This window comes from Neltuma alba, unplaced genomic scaffold, assembly GCF_004799145.2.
Source record: "Neltuma alba isolate B1F8T4 unplaced genomic scaffold, ASM479914v2 tig00012843_pilon, whole genome shotgun sequence".
Lineage (NCBI taxonomy): Eukaryota > Viridiplantae > Streptophyta > Magnoliopsida > Fabales > Fabaceae > Neltuma > Neltuma alba.
Window position 1 is genome coordinate 97,091 of NW_021637231.1, and position 21,650 is coordinate 118,740.

Sequence of the window (21,650 nt, forward strand, 5' to 3'; positions counted from 1 at the left end):
TTTAAATAATTATTTTAAAATAGAAAAAACTATATTTTAAAAGAATGATAGTTAAGAGATTATCTTTATTTTTTATCCTATATCTATTAAAGTAATTATTTAAAAAAATAAAAATAAAAATAAAATCAGATTTGGACCATCCAAATCAGATCTGGACGGTCCAGATCTGATGAGCATTGGGTGCTCATCAAAACTGATGAGCACCCAATGCAAATCCGAGTATAGGTGCTTGCCTGCTTGGTACCGGTTTTGGAAATTTGTTTCGCATTTTACAATATTATGACTGCGTACCGTATTCAGGCGGCAGCAGAAGAACCTGACCTGGTGTAGGATCATGAATATTAATGAGACTAGCTATTAGTGGTTCATATATTTATTGTTCTCTAATTGTTTTAGATCTTATTGCCTCTGCCGGCAATTCAGCTTTTCCCACTTCATATTGCTGCCCCATAATTTGGGCTCCTCCAGTTTGGTGCGCGCATTATTGTGTCAACTTATCATGTGCCTCCAACGTACTAATATAGAACTTAATTATTAAATTAATTTTAGTCATAAATATAAGATTTATTTTTTATATTTGTTAGTTTTTTTTAAATTATTCTTATTGATGCTCTTTCAACCATAATCAAGTAAAAGAGGGAGAGAGAATATTAAGAAATATGATTATGGTATTTAAAGAAAAATATGTCATATTTTTTATAATTAACTCACTTACATAACTTTCTTGACCTAATCAAATTAGTTAAATAAGTCTTATATTAAAAATCGGAGAAGTATTTTTTTTTACAATATTTATACCACATCTTTAACAATCTTTCATCCCTAAATTACTAACTTCATTATAAATCAGAAAGAATAAATGCAACGTGTTAAAAAATGAATGTAATCATAAAAAAATTTCATAACAAATGAAGGCACACAATGACATCTACAAGACCATACTGCTCATCATTTGTTAACAAAATTTTTTCGTGGACTTCATTTTTTTCTTGGAACCTCATATTGATTTTGCCTAAAAAAGTATTTATTTATTTTATATTTATTCTCACTTAATAAGGTGACGTAATCACATTAAATATGAAACTCTCATTAGTTCTGAACATTCATTAGGGATATTTTAGGAAAACCTCATTAATTAATTATAAAAATGCCCTATATCCTCAAATATAAAAATAATATGAAAAATACCTTATAAAAATCGAGAGAGTATATGTTGGAAAAAAGTCTTTCTATATATATATATATATTAAAAAAGGGCAAAAGTAAAATATTTGGAGAATGGGGAGCACAAGAAGGGGAAAAAGGGGGGCAGGGGAAGCTGCTCTGCGTGCTAGAAATGATGGGGCGGGGTGGGGAACGAAAGGGTTGTGCGCGCGCGCGCGTGAGAGAGAGAGAGAGATCCTCCCGCACGCGACACAACGGGAAACTTTAGTTGGAACTTGGAAGCGAGCCGTGCGAGAGCTTCTACGCTTGACTAAAGTGGGGCTAACCCAGCCCTTCACTCCCCACATTCACCATGCCTCGTTCATCATGCCTCGTTTCTTAAATTGACTCGTATAGAGTTCAAACAACCTAAGAAACACCTCATAATGTAATATTATGACTGGCTAGAAATTTGAATTTTATATTAATGTTAATTTCACTGAAATTTCAATATTGGCCTCTCTTTCACAAAAAACCAACCTCCCCCCTTTTTTTAAACTTGATTAATCTTTAGATTTCATCTATAAATGATTGGATTTTTTGGCGATCTAGCTTGTAAAAAAATACTCTTTTGGTTCTTAATATAAGACTTATTTAACTAATTTGATTAAATCAAGAAACTCAGATAAGTTAGTTAATTATAAAGAATATAACATGTTTTTCTTAAAACACCATAATCGTCTTCCTTAATATCATCTCTCTTTTTTCTACTTGATTATGGTTAAGGGAGATTCATAAGGGTAATTTAGAAAAAAATTAATAAATGTGAGAAATAGATCTTATACTTAGGATCAAAATCAACTTAATAATTAGGTCTTATATTAAAGACAGGAGGAGTATTTTAACACTATCATAAAAAACATTTTGTTATCCCTTGTGAATGATGATTCAAATTGTTAACAACTGTAGAGGCACTGTGGTTCTCATATCATACTGGATCACAAAAGAAGAATGCTCAATTTTAAGCAATACTGCCTCGAGTTCTAAACGTTCGATCTAGGTTTGAGGTTTATTTTGTTTTTAAATATAAGATTTTCATTTTTTTGTCTTTTAAAAATTCATAATTTTCTCTTAAAGTGATCCCATTAACTGCATGTAGTAAAGTTTTTCGTTAAAAGATAATTATAATATACATAATTATAAATGATATTCTAGAGAAATCAACTCATGCTTATGTTAAAAACATGGATGGAGTATGTTCTTATTAAATGATAAATGAGTCGTGTTCGTTAGTTAGGTGTTTTTTTTTTTTTTGACCGGAAGTTGGTTAGTTAGTTCGCACTCATACGGCTCAGTATTGATATATACGTCCCCCAACCTATAACAAAATATATTCTAACAAGTCAACATTAATATTCAGCCTAAAATAGTCTCTGATAATACTATCAATTACCTAATTTATAATCTCAGCACTCATTATTAAGAAAAAAAACCCAGCCCATTGATTGAAATAAAAGGATTTTGCTCAGCGATATATACTAATATAACGAATAAAGTGTGTGCCTGTGCGTATGCAATCATGATAAGGGTAGAAGATGATATTACAAAGGAAAAATTTCTCAAAAAGAAGTCTGAAATTACTAAATTTTAAATGACATTTGATAACAATATTTTAATAAGTTTTAACAATACTTGTAACGTATTGTTAAAAAAAAAAAAACAAAATCAATTAATTAAAATAATATAATAATTATATTATTAAAAAAAAAAACAATACCCAGCTTTCCACCCACTTCGGTAGAAAAGCTGGGCATAGTCAAGAACAAAGAAAACATGGGGCGCAAGAATTAATTGGAGGAAGAAATAAAGGGGGTGGCATTAAATTGAAGAAGGAAAAAATAGGGGATGGGATAGTTAGATGGTAAAGGAAAATAGGATAAAAGAGGGGAAGACGGAAGAGGAAGAGAGAGCGAAGGAAGAGAGAAGAGAGAGGAAAAGAGAGAGAAAGCTAAGTTGCAGAGCACCTGACAAGTTTTGGGGATTATTTAGGTACACAAAACTATTTCTTTTTATCATATTTTTTTTTTATGAATATTTTCTATATATTTAGAGCTTTATATTATTAGTTTCATTATCATGTTTAGAGAAAATTTTACTGTTTGGGTATGGTAAATTTTTTGGTTTATCATATATGATTTGCTTGTATATGTTAGAATTTCAGTAGTTACTGAGATGTTTGATCTCACCCACTATATTAACAATTTTCAGGCGAAGGATCTAGTAGGAATCAAGGGAAGGCACTAATGGAGTGAGCCGTGAAGGTTTTTGTACTCCTTAACACATGCTATGTTATATTTTTATTTGCCATGACTATAAGACTTTAATAGTTTATGTTGTTAAGTTATGTTAAAAATGTTTTGAAATTTTGACTTGTTTGCAGTATTAGAAATATGTATGGACTCTTGAATTAAATATTTTATTACGTATATTGATATAATTATGTAGGGTGTTACAATACTGGACTTATAAATAACAATAGATTTTTATAAAAAAATTTATTTGAAATTTAGGAATTTCAAATTTTTTTAATAGAATTCTTCCTATTCTAAATGTGAATTTTTTTTAACATTTGCGTTTCAGTTCCCAGGAATAATGAATATTCTTTTACATATATTCAATTTCATATAATCATATTAACTGTGCTTATGAAAGGAATTGCTTCGTGTTATCATATGTAATATTTTTCTTACAAATTTTAATTTTCTTTCATGATGCACATCGCTGTCTCGGTCAAGGACAATAATTAAATCGCTGTAAATTATTATTCAATTAGCATTTCCCGCTCTTAACTCACATTATTAGATATATCCCTGCTTTTTTAAGTACGTTGCAAAACATCTTGCCCGTCCTTTTTATTTACGGTCCTGGGTCCTGATCTTTTCTTTTTCTTTGTTGATATGACATGACCAGCAAAATGCAAACCAACCGTTTTAAACTAAACAACAATATAATTAAACTGTGCACGTTTTTTAATTAATTAAAAGAATGTTTTCCACTTTATTTTTTCTTTCTTCGTTTTTCTTATAGAATGAAGTTTTTTATGCAAACATCTTTTTCTTTTTGTCAAAGCATAAGTATTCTCACATTAGAAGTAATCCTATTTGAGATATTATCAGACATTAAATATAAACACATCTTGTAATTGGGATTCAAATTTTAACTCGTCACGTTATGAAAAAACTAACTTCTTCTGTTTTACCTAATTCCCGTTGATTTATGCAAACATAATCAAAAGTAAATGGTCAAGCAGTGCCGCCCACCAGGCCACCACGACGTCCAGACTCAAACCCAACGCTGATATATTTATTTACACGAGTTTGTTTACTGGTTTTTTTTTTTGGGGGGAGGGGGGAATTGTGGGAACTTGTATATGCCTTTTTGGCAAAAAAAAATAGAGAATTTGTATATGCCTTTCTTTTCTGGGCAAGGAGTTCAAAGATTATACTTCTACATACATTCGTTGGGGAAAAAAAAATAATGCCGCATGAATGATTAAAAATCTAGCGCTCTGATCTTTAATATAAATAACTTATAACATATTTTTAATAATTCATTAAATTGATAAAATTTTTCAATGTTACCCTTATTAGAGTTCTCTCTCTCTCTACATTTACAAATTATATATTTTTATTCCTTTTCTCTTGTCAGTAAAAATGAAATAAGAATAAAATTTTTAAAAAGTATTAAATATACTATAAGTGATTTGTATTTAAAACCTGAGTGGTATACTTGAGTGGCAAAAAAGAAAGAAAAAAGAAAATGTACAATAACACATAAATGAGCACTCGACTGGTGTCCCCCTTTCTTTTCGATGTTTCACATTGCAAACACCACACGAGCTGTTTTGTTTGCCTCTACTAGCTATACAGGTATTTTTTAAAAATGACGAGAGGACATTAATGAATTCACTGTTTCCAACGGATAACGGTAACATAGAATTTCACGAACATCCTAAACATGTGTGTGGAACGAATACAAGGAATGGCTCCAGTCAAGAAACTCATTTGAACCCAAAAACAAAAAATAATGCCTATGTTCAGTGTTTCCACGAGGAAAATTCAAAGAAAGCGTCCCGGTCCCGGCACAAATACACTCTCTCTTTACGTGCCATTTGAATATTTAATTAATTGTAAGAATATTTCTGTTTGGTTCTTTTGATTTGAATCTGGACCAGCTTGTACCCATTACGTGAGTAAATCGCGCTGATCTTTTTCTTTTTCCTTTTTGTCCCGCATAATCATAGATAATGGACTTTGGTCAATATTGGATTTCATGGATACGATTTGCATGTAATGTGGTGATCTCGCTTTAGCGCCATTTTTAAATTTGAAGACTGCACCGATAATTAAAAATAATTAATTAATTATTTACAGATAATCCCTTAAATGACAGTAGGTATTGTGTTGGTGATGAGAATTAAAGTGGAAACCTAATTGACGGAGGAATGTTGATATGTCATAATACCTGCGCCCACTCAGTGTATTGGAGCCTTCCACTTTATGTTTTCTTTGTAATCTTCTTTTTAATTCTTTTGTTTGCTGTGACAGTTTTCTTTGTAATCTTGTAATCACTAGTTTGAGTGTTCCATCATTCGCGTGGGAAATTAGAAATCATCCTGTTTTTCTCCTTTTTTTTCCCAATCATATCATATGATATCTAGATGTCACGAATGATGTTGAGGGGTGACAAGCTCTTCCAATAAGTATATTTAACACGCTTGTATGGATATTCTTTGGCTTACATTGTCAATCAGTCATTATATGGATATTTGTCATATGGAACGCATAGCTTTTTTTTTTATAAGGTTAACATTATATCTACTCTATGAAATTTAATCACATTAATTTTATAATCCCACTTCTTTAATTTTTTTTAAATTTAACTTATTCAATTTTTTTTGTACCAAACAGATAATTAAAAATTAAGCAAATATAAGGTATATATGAAGTGAGGCCCTCGTCAATGACCACGAATTTAGTGTGTGGATGTAAGAAAAGTAAGAGAGTATCCCCAGCATTCCCATTGGCTGGCTTTCAATTTCAATGATAAATCTGATTCTCACCCTTCCTTGTTCGCTCTCGCTCTTTTTTAAAAGGAGGAGGCTTACTGGGCATCAAAAAGCACTAAAAAGAAGCAAAAAGCAGTCACTTTATGTTATTCTATGTTTTTGCTGTGAATGAGATGGTTCGATGTGTTGCGTCTCCCTTTCCAAGTAGGATATGTCAATTGGAGGGAACCACCATAATGAAAACGTCGTTCTCAATGTGTTTCTGCACCTAAAGTAATTACCTTTCCTATGAAAATGATATCCCCCGTCATCATTTACCATGCATCGAAATATCATTAGTAAGTTATCAACCCCCTCCTCGTATGCGTGCACATGAAACTGAGAGCAACAAATTATTTCCACTCCAAACTGAAATGCTCAGCTTTGTCCCTTACAAGTTCCCTGTACCAAGCTTGAAATAATCTACTCCTTTAATCCTATTTATAAGACAAAAAAAGATGATATTTTCTGGTCATATTTATAGGGTACTGAAAGAAATTTGTTGTATAGATGTATAATTTTACCTTTTATTTATTTTTGTGTTGATTTTGTTTATATGATGTATAATATATATCAAACATGGATAGAGTTAGAAAGTTGTTGAATTTTAAATGAGAGGTAATGAAGTTTAAAATTTTTCTTAATCTGTGTGAAACATGTTAGAAGTGACTTATAATTTATAAATAAGATTTGAGGAGTATGCTTTTAGCGTTCCATTTAAAGGATAGTGTAATTTACCACACTTATTATTTATTAATTAATGATTAGCTCACTGGCTGCAAAAGATCCAATCAAGTGTTGCGTCCCTTTAAGTTAGAAATTAAGATTATACTGGTACAATTTAAAAGTTGGAAAACATAAAGTGTAAATGAAAATAAATTATGTTTGATTTTTTTTTCAGCGTATTGGTAGATTTTTTCAGAGTATATTGTACCGAAATTAAAATTATGTGATGACCTCTCTCAATAAAAGATTTTAACATTATTCATCATATTATGAGAGATTAGAACCTGCTGCTAAATTCGGCCTTCATTGGTTTTTAGAGTCATGAACTCATGATTTTTTTAAATGTTCATGACAATTTATATTTACAATTAAAGAGATTGCCTTGGAGAATGGAAGCAGGTAAAATGAGTGGAAGTGTATACTGAAAAGCAATAGGGAGAGACAGAAAGAGAGAGTATCTACACTTACATATTAGTAATCTAAAGAAAAACAACATACTACCTTCGGTCCTAATTATAAGAGCCAGTTGACTAATTTGAGGAGATTAAGAAAGTAAGTTGAGTTAGTTATTTGTCCTAAATAGGTGTTGTCTTTCCTAAAATATCCTTGCTAATCAAATGTATTGATTAAAACTATTATTGTTAGAAGGATTATCTTGGAAAAAATTGAGTAAATATGAGAAACAAAAGTGGATTGGGGTCTTATAATCAGGACCAAACTAAAAGTCAAACAGGGTCTTATATTAAAGATCGGAAGTAGTACATAAGAAAAAATGGTTAGAAGCGGAACTAACTTTAAAAAAAAAGAAAACAGAGAGAGAGTGAGATTGAGGAAGGAAGGAAGGTGGGAAGGAAGGAGCGAAGGAGCATGGGAGGTGAAGTGGGATTGAGGGAGGGAGAAGTGGGAAGTGAATCTGGAAAAGCCGACAACAGCATCCTAACGTCCTGAGGTCCCCCCGTTCTGCTATTGGATCTTTGGGCCCCTTCCCCTATTCCCTCCGGCCCACACTCCCCTCTTCTCCAATTCAATAATCGTATCTCTATTTTTTTAAAATTTATTATCAAAGAATTAGAATTAGAATTAGAATACTCATTAAATAACACTATAATCCGTCTGACGATCGCGTGGTTGGTACCGATAGCAGCAGAAGCTGAAGCCGTGGTTTTTGACCCCCCTGCATTCCGTTTTTCCATAGTGCTCCTATTTTTTTTAACCAGTAAAATGTATTGGTTAAATTGAAATTGGAGCGCGTGTTCAACTCAAGAGACATATGAAATTATTGAGTCGGAGAATTAGACAAATACGATAATTAATGAGAATGTGACTCCGCATTTCACGTTGAGTTCAGCGTAGGCCATCTTCCGAGTATGCGCTTGAAAGCTCATCGCAATCGACGGTGATCCCACGGCCGATAATTCAGGGGACAGAGACGACGCGTGGCCTTATCACGTGGGCCCCATCATGTGATGCCTCGTGTGCCCCCCCGGGCCCACCACGTGACCTCCCTCTCCGCCCGACACCTCGCCCCTTCTTCTCCCATTAATGCACAGCTACCCCTCTCACATGCTCCTGCCCTTCCCATGTTTTTGTTTCCCCCTCCCTCTCTCCTATTTCTGCTGTTTAAAAAAGAATAACAACAATAACTCGTGGCTCTCATAGTCTCATGGCTTGTCATGAAGTTCCACCTCCGTGAAATTGAAAAAAGAGGAGGATGTCATATATGATAATGTATTGGAAAATATACAAAGACAAAGGAATATGTGTTGGAAGCGACGGAATTCGGATCCAACGTAACAGACAATGCTGTTTGTCTGATACATGTATCACTGTTAATTTTTGTGATGTTTTATGATTTACGTGCCTCAGATGGAGGCACTTGAGGGGTTGAGGTTCAGATATTGCCGGCAAAATATGGCAACTGGGGGACTGGGGACAGGTTCCAAAAGCAACCTTCGCCATTCAATATTTCCTCTTCCTCTTTTTGGAGTAGTTCTGAGTAGAATTGAACAACAAGCGTATCAGAAGTCGGGGAAAAACAGCTTGAGTCTCATTCAGTACTAATGATAGTGATTTGAACAACAGAAGGTGTCTCTGGTACTCAAACCTGTGGATCATGATGTTGAATAATTGAATTCAAAAGCAGATTACGTGCACCCAAGAATTTGTTTGAATCTGTGGAATGATAACGAGGGGCTTTGATTTTAGGGAAAATTTCACTGAAGGACCGCTGGAAGGCAATTAATTTCCAATAGCCCCCAAAACAATCTGACAAGTCACTGCAGGACCATGGGGGTGAATTGATATTAATTTCAAAACTAAAAAGACAATGTTGCCCCTCAAACTATTACTCTGAAATTTGAAGTCTTCTCTCTCTCTCTCTCAACTCCCGATATCTGAAGCCCCTCTCGCTCACTCTCTAAAAATTCTAGTTCATGCAGTGAAGGAGATCGTTCACCTCACTGTCGCTAGTTGTGGTGAGGAAAGATTTTGCCATCGTCATTGCTCTGCTGCGGAGAGCCTTCGTTGTCGCCCTTGCTCTAGCAACGAGAGCCTCCATCACCGCTCCTGCAAGTGTTGGACGAGAGCCTTTTGTGTAGATATGAAGCTGGTTAAACTAGAAAAGCTTGCAGGAACGCGAACTCTACATGAATTTATTGCTGAATACAGTTTGTTTTTATTTTAATAAACAGCTATTTTTGTGTACATATGAACCTCAATATGTATTTTTGGAATGGTTCACGAAGTGGTTATGACAATCCGTGAGTTGAAATCTATTTTGTATGGCTATAAATAGATAGAGAATTTCATGATGGTACTTAGAGGTAAACTGCCCTAAGTACTGAACTGAAACTAGCTAGCAACTATATAAATGTGTGAACAAATTAATCGACTTGCAAATGGACGTATTTTTATTGTTAATGCATGTATTCTTATTGCAAATTTCCTAATTCCACTTGTAAACAGTCACTTCCAGATTTGTGAATTGACGTGTTCAACTTTTTAAATGAAATAAATCTACTTGCAAAAGGACGTATTTCTATTGTTAACGAGTGTATCCGTGTTGCAAATTTCCTAATTTCACTTGTGAACCCTCACTCCTAGGCTTGTGATAAACTTTTTCAATTGAACCAGCTCACTTGCAAATGGATGTGTTATTCTTATTAATATACACATCCTATTTGTAAATTTTCTAATATCAGTTACAAATGATCCCTCCCAACTTGCGTCTTAAATTCAACTAGCTCACTTATAAATAGACAAATTCTTATTGTTAATATACTTATCCTTCTTGCAAATTGTTTGACTCTAGTTGCAAATAGTCCCTCCCAAACATGAATTATCATGTCCAACTTCTAGAATTCAACTAGATCACTTGCAAATAGATGGGTTATTGTTGTTAATATGCATATTCATATTGCAAATTACCTAATTCCACTTGTGATGATTAGTGCTCCTCAAACTTGTGAATAATCATGTATGACTTTTTTAGTTATATTAGTCCATTTGTAAATGGACAAGTTTCTCTTGTGAATCAATGTATCTTTATTGCAAATTTCCTAATTCTAATTGCCAATATGACAACCAAATACCTATGACATCAAAGTGTTAATCAACATATTCTTATTGTAAATTTTCTAATTCGAGTTGTCAATAGTACATCACATACTTGTAAGTTAGTGGGGAAAGACAACAAATTGTAATTAATTGACATGTAACCTACTCATAGTATATTCCCTAAAACAAAAATCGTGCAAATTCTCCATACACAAATTTTAACACATTATGTCATTGTTTTGTTTTTTATTGTCTTTATCCGTTGAAGTAGTTTGCAATAGCAACTGATTGTATATTTCTTTTGGAGTAATGAGTCACCACAACTCAGACTTTAGTGAAGTGTATTATTCTTGTGACACAACAATAAGTACTGTCAATAGATTAACACAAGCGCATCAATGCAAACTCAAAATAATGAATGAACTCATGAGTAATAGAAAATGACTATCACACAAGGGATATTGTGACTAGTGCTTCCTAGGCAATTTGCAAGAAGGATAAGTATATTAACAGCAAGAATTTGTCCATTTACAAGTGAGCTAGTTGAATTCAATAAGTTGAATATAATTATTCACAAGACTGGGAGGGATCATTTACAACTAAAATTAGAAAATTTGCAAATAGGATTTGTATATTAATAAGAATAACACATCCATTTACAAATCAGCTAGTTCAATTGAAAAAGTTTATCACAAGCCTAGGAGTGAGGGTTCACAAGTGAAATTAGGAAATTTGCAACACGGATACACTCGTTAACAATAGAAATACGTCCTTTTGCAAGTAGATTTATTTCATTTAAAAAGTTGAACACGTCAATTCACAAATCTGGAAGTGACTGTTTACAAGTGGAATTAGGAAATTTGCAATAAGAATACATGCATTAACAATAAAAATACGTCCATTTGCAAGTCGATTAATTTGTTCACACATTTATATAGTTGCTAGCTAGTTTCAGTTCAGTACTTAGGGCAGTTTACCTCTAAGTACCATCATGAAATTCTCCATCTATTCATAGCCATACAAAATAGATTTCAACTCACGGATTGTCATAACCACTTCGTGAACCATTCCAAAAATACATATTGAGGTTCATATGTACACAAAAATAGCTGTTTATTAAAATAAAAACAAACTATATTCAGCAATAAATTCATGTAGAGTTCGCGTTCCTGCAAGCTTTTCTAGTTTAACCAGCTTCATATCTACACAAAAGGCTCTCGTCCAACACTTGCAGGAGCGGTGATGGAGGCTCTCGTTGCTAGAGCAAGGGCGACAACGAAGGCTCTCCGCAGCAGAGCAATGATGATGGCAAAATCTTTCCTCACCACAACTAGCGACAGTGAGGTGAACGATCTCCTTCACTGCATGAACTAGAATTTTTAGAGAGTGAGCGAGAGGGGCTTCAGATATCGGGAGTTGAGAGAGAGAGAGAGAAGACTTCAAATTTCAGAGTAATAGTTTGAGGGGCAACACTGTCTTTTTAGTTTTGAAATTAATATCAATTCACCCCCATGATCCTGCAGTGACTTGTCAGATTATTTTGGGGGCTATTGGAAATTAATTGCCTTCAGCGGTCCTTCAGTGAAATTTTCTCTTGATTTTAAGTGTCGAATAATTGATTCAATAAATATTAAATAATGGGGGAATGCCAAGACTAGAGGTTATCATACTATCGTACGAGAGTTGGCTCAGAGCCTCACGTGATCCATAGAACCAATCGCACCTCGTAAGATGGAGGTTTGCGTTGTTGTGTGGAAACTGGGCTAGAACATGGGCCGGATGGATGCTCACCACGCATCATATCATCCAAACCGAACCCAACTACAGTACCCACTCCTGAAGATGCAATTTTCCTTTTCTGATTTGGGCTTTCGCCCCTAAATGTCTTTCTTTTTTCTTTTTTTTCTTTTAAGCTGTGCTATTCTCTCATTAAACACAATCCTGTTTGAGATAGTACCAGGTACTAAATATGAGCACTTCTCTCATTCAAAATTCAATCATTTTGTGAGGGATTAGCTCCTTTATTATTTGTATAATTTTATAGTCTTGTTTGGAATGTTTTATAAGCTGCTTTTTTATCGTAATTTACAAAATATAAAATAAATATATGCAATGAGTTTTGTCTTAACTCACATGAAACATACTTCTAAATACTTAAATAAGCAGATCCAAACGAGCTAAGTCACAAAAACAAGAGGAGTAGCGCAATTCCTGAGAAAGACCCGTCAAATGTTGATCCAAGTCCTTGGGTCAATAGTGGTCTCTGGAGCGATGTAACTCAGGCCAGAGAAGGAATACGGGCCCATGATGCCATGACAAGTGCCACCATCCCAATGCCTCCATGAAATAACATTATAGAGCTCCTATTTCAACAGATTTAATTGTACAATGTCGCCTCGCCGTAGGCCACTTTGTGTTCAAACTTCAAAGTCAGATTACCCAAACTAGAGGGCTTCTTAAGGTGACGACTCACAATACAATCCCAACAAAAGGGAATTATACCCAATGAGCTAGGTGGTTGTTATCTCTCTAAATCAATCGTCTGCCCATTCATTGCGTACTTATCAAATTCTTCAATTATAGGGATGACATTCCCTGTTTTTATTAGGTCTCTATAAGGAGCAAATAATTTCAATTAATTTTTTTCCCACTAGAGAAAAAGAAAACAGAGCACATAGGTCAAACCGACCAGGTCAGAAGAAAAGCATGGGGAAGAAAATAATTTGAAAAACTTGGAGCAGAGAAGACGGCAAACAACACCGTTCATTCGGACGAAGAAGCAGTGCGTACCCGAACCTGATAAGGCCAAAGTCAAACCGCCAAGGTGCTCATCCAATTATGCTTCCTATATTCGGTTCTTAATAAATGAGGTGTTAGTTAATCAGATGAAGGTGTCGACAACCAGGAGCAATAGCATAGCGCCGCTTCCATGAGGCTGAGTCAAGTCCTGACGACTCGGTTTCATATATATGTATGGCTGTTCCGAGTTTAAGCCAAGAAGAGATAAGCGAGCTGGAGTGAAATGCAGGCTCACTTGCATATGGTATTGACCAAGTCCCAAACACAAAAAGGCACAGAACACGAACTGTACTTGGTTTTGACTTTTGACAAATGATGATGCGTTTATGTTAGTAACTGCGAGTGCCAACCTAACACCCACAAACCATACTTCACCAACAAGACAACATTTTGAGGGTGTGGGGGACCCTCGTTGTACACGATGGACCATTTCCCATGTGACTCTTCCCAAATTCAGAATATATTTTATACAAATTCCATGTTCTGTAATTAATGCGGTTTTTGGATTGTAATAAACCAGTTTATAAGAACTTGTCGTGGAAGGTGTTTGAATTTAATAGGATTATCATTATCATTATTATTGTTCTTTGTATTTAAAAGCTCACAACAAATTGAATCATTTCATACATATCGAACAGATTGACTTCATTTCAAAGTTTCTGCAACAAAAAGGTCAGCAGAGGAAAGACTTGGAGGGGTTGAGGGAGGAGATGTGTCGAGAAATGAGTGAGGTAGTGGCGCCGACAAGTTTGAAAAAACAGGGCAGGGGATGGGATGATGGGGCACAGAATGAAATGACGCCGTTTTGAGCAGAGGAACGGTGCGAGATGATACAGAGAAGGGGGACGAGAAAATGGGATGGTTTCCTGCAAATCGGTGGACATAATGAAGAAGGGTTGATGAAGAAGTCAGAAAGAAAAGAGAGGGTCGGTGAAGTGAGGGGACCCACCAACCAACCCATCTTCATCATTAATTCAAATCAAATTGCTTTACCGTATACTGCCAAAACATACCTTTTTCATTAGTCAATTTCTTCCTCCCTGCAGATAAGCATCCGCTTCGCTTTTACCTCTTTGCCCTTTCTATTTTCAGCACGCCCCTCTTGGTTTGGCTGCCCTTTACTTTTTATATTTATATTTTGAAAGAAAACGATGCAAGACAAAAGGAAAATTACATAAATATGCTTTTCAATCACAGCCTGGTTTCGCCCCTATCTGATGTCCATATGATATGCAAATCCTATGGTGGAACACATTTTTTGATGTTATTTTCTTATCCAATTCACTCACTTTGGTTTCGTGAACGGGTTGTATGCATGCGAAGGTCTCTTTCTATTCATTTCTTTAATTAAGCTAAATTAGCTGAAGTTGGTTTTAAGAGAAATAGGATAATATTATATCTAGTTATAAATCACGTATCCAAGAGATGGGTGGGTGAAAAGATTTGGAAGGGGAAAAAGGCATTTGAAAAAGAAGGCAGCTAGAAAAGAAGTGATGAGTGGGATATGGCGAGAGAAAATTAGGTGAGGATCACATGCATGCAGAAAAATTACGCAGAGATGAGTTTGGCGAAGGAAGGAAGGAGGAGGAGAAGGAGGGATCCTTCACGAGCGGTGTCGTTGGAAAAAGTTGGCATTAGGATCCCCACAAAACACAGCTTTTCAAAGCTCACCTTTATGCCTTTAATGCTTCATTATTTTTGATCGCTGCCTGCACGTCCCCACTTCGATGGGATGTCTCCTATTCTCATTTCTCGCCTTTTCATGACTCGTTCTTTAATCTACTTCCTCCACCTGCGCCACACATATCAGACGACGCGTCCCATAGGATAGGTCCGACCCTCTCCCTAAGCATCCACCGATTCTTCATATCTCTTTCTCATGTTAAATTTTATAGCCTCCTGCTTGTAATATTCTCTCATTTCTCGTACTTAGCGTGCATAAAACGTAGTACATGGCTTGGTTTTCTTGCGAGGGTCCATTAAGGCTGGACCTCTCATTGAAAACAGCGATAATAAGACAACAACCTTAACAGGAACAAGGTAATTAAGAGAGGGGGGTGGAACCTATCATTGTCTTTACCCAGATTCCCTTGTGATCGAGGCCTCCCACTTGATGCTCCCATTTAATTGCTTGGATCAATGATTGAGTTTATTTATCATTATCGAGCGAAAAAAACTATTTTTCGGGCTAATTTGACTACCTCCCAGCACTCCTAATCCTCTCAGGGGGAAATAAGTTTGAAAGCGTCACTAACGCATTTAATTTCCATGTTTCTATTTGAGTGTAACATGCGGGACACGAACGTTACTGCTTTGCTGGCATCAAATAGAATGTAAATACGAAAAGCTAGATGGATCGTACGTATTCGTTTCATGTGGATCCATATTGCTCGCTTGTATTGGAATAGAGGCAAATGAAGTTGAAGCAGCCATACGCAATTTGATTCCCATTGTCGTTCGAGGTGATTAAATGTGTTTTGGCCTTAAGCTGCAAGTAATCGTAGCATTTCCATTAGCACGTCAAACCTAACAAGCTTAGCTAGCTACCTGATGACGACCACGAGACGAGACCACTAAATAAGTCTTGGTTTTCGTCTTAGTTCTTACCAATGGCCATGATTCCTTCAAAATTACAAATGGGTATCTAACATTCTAACCGCAAACTGGGAAAGAGGCTACCTTTTGAGCCATTAATATTCATTCACGTTGTTCAGACTTCAGAGTGACAGCCGTGAAAGTGAAATACTTCGCAACGACGGTGACGGTCAGGAAAGTAAAAAAGAAAAGGGAAAAGACAACTTTAGGGGGGAGAAGAGACGCGTGGCAAGGGGAGGGGTGGAAGAAGAAAAGGACTGGCTATAATGGATAAGCAGAGCAGGGTGAGGCTTCTGGGTTCTGACTTCCCTTTCTCTCTCTCTCCGCAATAAATCACAAAAGTAGCCTTTTTTCTGATATCAAGAGATCACTGGTACGGACACATTGGGACCACACGGACTTCAATCTCCACCCAACCCTCTCTCTCAATAATTCACTCCTCATTTTTGCCCTCCCCCGTACTCACTTTCTCCCATTTTGACTTTTTGCTTCCCAGCGTCTCCTCCGATTACCATACTGCCCTTTACTTTTTTTCGCTCTCCTTTAAATTGGGAAAGCACCAGCACCAAGTATTGTTTATTATCATCACCGCCATCATCATGCCCCGATGATTTGATCCCAACATCATCCTTTGTCAACAGTGCCAACAAGTTTTCCTTAAATTATTGGGAGCAATTTATACAAACACTGATAATAGAACTCCTATAGTGGTTTATATTCTTAACAATTTAACAACCAATTTTATAATAGTTCTTTATATTATTACTCCCCCCGTTCCTTATTATAAAAGACGAATAACAGAATTACGTTGATCAAAAAAACAGTTTAATTTAGTTAAGAACAATCAATGTGTAAAAAATATAATTTTTTTCCAAAAATACTCTCATTAATAAGGAGAGAGTATGAGAGAGAACAATTAAATCATTGAAAGAAAGAGAAGTGGGAGGGAGAGAAAGTATGAGTTGGAGACAATAAATATGGGTAAAATAGAAAATCAACACAAAAAAAGTAGAGACAACTTTTAAGTGTCTCTTATATATAGGAACATGCCATAAGCATCAAATGTCTCTTATAATAAGGAATGGAGGGAGTATCTCTCAAGCTAACATATTTTGCTATTTCGTGATATTGGTATTGCCTTGGCACCATAATATATAAGTGTTTTTTTGGACTGAATGCATAAGTTAATTCTCATCATACATTATGGTGAGAGGTGCATATCTAAATTAGTCTGTTTATATTAAGCATTGGTCATCAATGTAGTCATGTGGTCTTTAATTTTTAGTCTCAATTGAAAAGGCCGAACTAGATTATATACTATCCCTTATCAGCAGCCATAAAGAGGAAATTCAGCATAACCAGCCATTTCATTGACACTGGATTAAAAATTCAAAAAGTATCAAATATGTACGCTAAAATAAAAAAGTGTACCAAGAAATCAATTTTTTTTAGGGGGGAAAAAAGATAGCTCTGAACAGTGAACAGGGCATTTTAGTCATATTGAAGGTGATTTAGGAGGCGGAGTTGTGAACGGGGATTCGCGTTCGCTGAAGTTAAATATCCCCAGCAAGCTCTTATAAATACAACACATGGGAAGCGTAGTGCACCGCAACTCCGATTCTTGCCTTCAAGCCCCACAAAAATTTCCAATCTTCTTCCTTCTCCTCCTTCCTCTGCTTTCTTATGCTCTCTGTATTTCCCTCACAATCCCTCTTTGATCCTCACTTTTTTTCGGGATCACTTCCTTCTCAAGTTTTCATAACCATCATTTAGCCTCCTCTGCCTTAACTTGGGAAAACACCCAATTCCTGTTTTCCTCACCTCTCTCACATTTGAAGCGTTGTTACCCTGTTTTTCTTTCTTCTTTGGAAGAGGAACCAGCTTTTTAGTGTTCTTCTTCCCGACCACTTTTCTTTTCGTAGAATCTCACTAGGAAGTTTTGCCGGAATCATGGACGGATTTCAGGAGAGAGGTGCTCAGCTTGAACCGCATAACATTGCTGATATAGGGTCGTCTCTCTCAAATCTGATATTATCAGGTGGGACGAACCCCCTGGATTCTATTTTCTCTCACTGTCCCCAAACAAACGCCACAAGCAACCCCATGTTCGAGGCCTTAAGCTCGTGCGGTTTTGAACCTCTGGGCTCGTCGGTGTACCTTCGTCAAAGAGACATTCTGCAGAAATTCTACGAGGACAACCGAGTGAGCAGTTCATTTGGTGGTCTATCGTCGACAAATCAACGTCTAAACTATGCAGGAGCAACATCGTACTCATCATACATGAACCCCTGCAAAAAAAAGCTATACAGGGGAGTGAGACAGAGACACTGGGGAAAATGGGTTGCAGAAATCAGACTTCCCCAGAACAGAATGAGAGTGTGGTTAGGCACTTACGAAACTGCCGAAGCCGCTGCTTATGCGTACGATCGTGCCGCTTATAAGCTCCGAGGCGAATATGCTCGTTTGAATTTCCCGAATCTAAAGGACCCCAGTAAGTTGGGATTCGGAGATAGCTCCAGATTGAATGCTTTGAAGACCTCTGTGGATGCTAAGATTCAGGCTATCTGCCAGAAGGTGAAGAGGGAGAAAGCCAAGAAGAAGAGCGCCAAGAAGCCCAATCCCAGCCCCGAACAGAGCGAGAAATCACACAAGATAGACTCGTCCTCTTGTTCATCATCCTCGCTACCCTTATCCCCATTAGTTTTTGACGATACCTGGACAAACGAGTTTATTTCACCGACGATTTCAGAAGACGGAATATGGAAGGGCGAGAACTCGCCGTCCACTGTTTCAACCGATTTCCAGCCAATGGTAACAGGGGAATCGGAATTCGAAGGCTGTTCCCTGGCAAGGATGCCTTCCTTCGACCCCGAGTTAATCTGGGAAGTTCTTGCGAATTAAAAAAGGCATCTTCCCAAATCAGGATCCTAGTTCTAGATTAGTGAGGGCCGTTTACTTTAGTGTAAACGAACACTGGTCTTTATTATTGAGGTTTTTTTTTTTTTTTGGGGGCTTTAGGTCATGTTTTTATGTTTAATGGTCATGGTGAGAGGTCCTTTTAGACTGTGCAGTACTAGTCAGGATTGTTGTGGCCTTTGTTTTTGTCTGGAGGCACTAGGAATCTTCCTAATTCCTGTTTCCCTTGTTCTTATTTTCAGTTTTTAGCCCTCTCTCTCACCTGTATTTAGACTTTATGTAGATTTGCAACTTTGTATCAATCTATGGCCTGGCCCAAAGTTTTTTCTTCACCCGTGAATACTGATAAATTAAATGTGCACGGAAGAGTGAAAGGTTAAAGGTCGCTAAGATTTTCCCAGCTATGCATATATGATGACGGACAGGCATGCGTCATGCTTGTTTAATGACATCCATTATTAATCTTCTCTATATAGTCAAGGGAAGATCCAAAGAGGAGATTTTGAAGGTGAAGCTCTGTTCATGAGAAAGTAAACATATCTGAATAATATCCAAATTACTCGCTTGTGTCAGAGGAGCAATCAATTATTGCATATGGGTTGCTTCCCTACGACAAGCAGCATAGTTCTAACTGAGAAACGCGGTTAAAGTTAATCGATTAAAAATAAGTTGTGTTTCATAGTATCTTTTTGGTTTTGGTTGCCCGTAGTTATCATGTTCGTAGTTCTAATGTATCCCCCTCTGCTTCTAGTTTTGCTTGAGGAAGAACTGAGGAGTTTTGGGAGCAACAAAATTCATCTCCGTACTGATTAAACATGAAACCTAAATGTTGAAAAGCCTAAATTTTTTAAGTACAAGAACATTTCAGGGAAACACGAGGATTACGTACTTTTAACCAGAGTTCTTTGATTTTGGACCCAAAAAAAAAAAAAAACCAGAGTTCTTTGATTGCAATTCTACTGTCTGGTGGGTGTCGGCCTGTCGGGCTGGAATTAGATCAGCAGCGCCAACATTATTGTTGGAGAAACATATGAATAACTGGCAAGTCGTTCTTCAAGGCATTCTTAGATTAACAACCTAAATTTGATCACATTGCTTCACATTGGTTTCATTATCAATCCTCATGATTTGAAGCTTTCCTAAATATGGCTATTATTAAGAGACCTTACAGCTGATTCATACGTTGCCAACTTTCAAGAATTGACACATGCTACTTCCTGGTGACGTCCTGTTTCATCCTGCAAACAAGTTGCGCAGTTAAATCAGATTGATCCTCTCAGTTGTTATATTCACAAATTCAAATTTCAAAGTGAGAAAGACAAGGGAGAGTGGCTCTGTATCAAGTCTACATATTTCGGAATTATACACCTTCCCCTTCCCCACTATCTATCTCTTTCGTGGTTATGGCATTAAAATTTACACTTAGTTGCGTGAATTTGTGAGTGTACGGAGGGCATTGGAGCAGGATATGAGTAAATGATAATGGGCCCCCGAGTTGCAATTGGAATCGGAAGCTAGGGAGAATAAGGATTGGTTCTGCCTACTGCAGGACGATCAACTTATCTGATAAATGCAGAAAATAAATAAACAAATAAGATATTGAAATTTATACTTTGACCCTGTGTTTACTTACTCATCTTTAACATACACGTGTATGCGGGACATCTGGACTTCCTAGATGTAACAAACTCTTTGGAGTAGAAACAAGCTTACCCCATCAGAATGTAAACAGCAGCCTCTTCAGAGCAGTTGCAGACCAAGAGCTTCTGAGGAGAAGCAACTTGTACAATGCTGCCCAAATAGAGGAAGAAGTGAGGGTACCCATTCCAAATAATGCAACAAGACAAAGAAGTGGATGGCTCTATCATTGAAGGAGGAAAGAGCGGATGCGGAGGAGTGCTTAGAGATAAAAACTATAGGCGGATAAGTGGTTTTAATTGCAAGATTACCGCGGTGCCTTCGGCTATAGCAGAATTTATAGCAATTATTTATGGTCTTAACCTGTGCTGGTATAGAAACTATAGGAATGTCTTTGTCTACTCTGATTATATTGATATTATTAATTATTTGCATAGGGGCTGTGATCCTACACGCTCTTTTAGAGATCTTGTTGATGAAGCCATATTACTTTTGTATAAGGATTAGGAGGTGACGATCTATTACACTCATAGATAAAATAATTTTATGGCTGATCACCTTGCCAAGTTATCAAATACTCCCTCTGTTCCTTATTATAAGAGACATTTGATGCTTATGGCATGTTCTCATATATAAGAAACACTTAAAAGTTGTTTCTATTTCTTGGTATTGATTTCCTATTTTATCCCTATTTATTTTTTCTCCAACTCATACTCTCTCTCCCTCCTACTTCTCTTTCTTTTAATAATTTAATTGTTCTCTCTCATACTCTCTCTCCTTATTAATGGGGGCATTGTTGAAAAAAACATTATACTTTTTAAACATTAATTGTCCTCAACTAATTTTAACTGTTTTTTTATCAACGTAATTTAGTTATTTGTCTCTTATAATAAGGAACGAAGGGAGTAGGATGGAAAGAAATTATTATATCTTTGATCACATTTTATCTTTCTTAATGAGAGATGGATGATGATGAAAGAAACTCCCATTTTTTGTTTGTAACCTTGACTTTGCTTCTTTTGTGATTAATGGGTATACAGTTGCTGTCCCAAAAAAAAACAACACGCATATGCTCTAAACAAGCTGTTCCTACTCCGGTCAAAAAAAAAAACAAGCTGTTCCTACAAAAAAAAAAAAGAAATGTACCAATGAAGCACGACACTGTTTTATT

At 36.1% G+C, this 21,650-nt stretch overlaps 1 protein-coding gene across 1 annotated transcript; it reads left to right on the forward strand.

Annotated features, from left to right (window-relative positions):
• Positions 1 to 17,541: 17,541 nt before the first annotated feature.
• On the forward strand, positions 17,542 to 19,133 carry LOC114731761 (ethylene-responsive transcription factor ERF061-like). The gene has a single exon (XM_028919017.1). The coding sequence runs from the start codon at positions 17,876 to 17,878 to the stop codon at positions 18,824 to 18,826; it is 951 nt and encodes a 316-aa protein (XP_028774850.1). The 5' UTR covers positions 17,542 to 17,875; the 3' UTR covers positions 18,827 to 19,133.
• Positions 19,134 to 21,650: the final 2,517 nt, after the last annotated feature.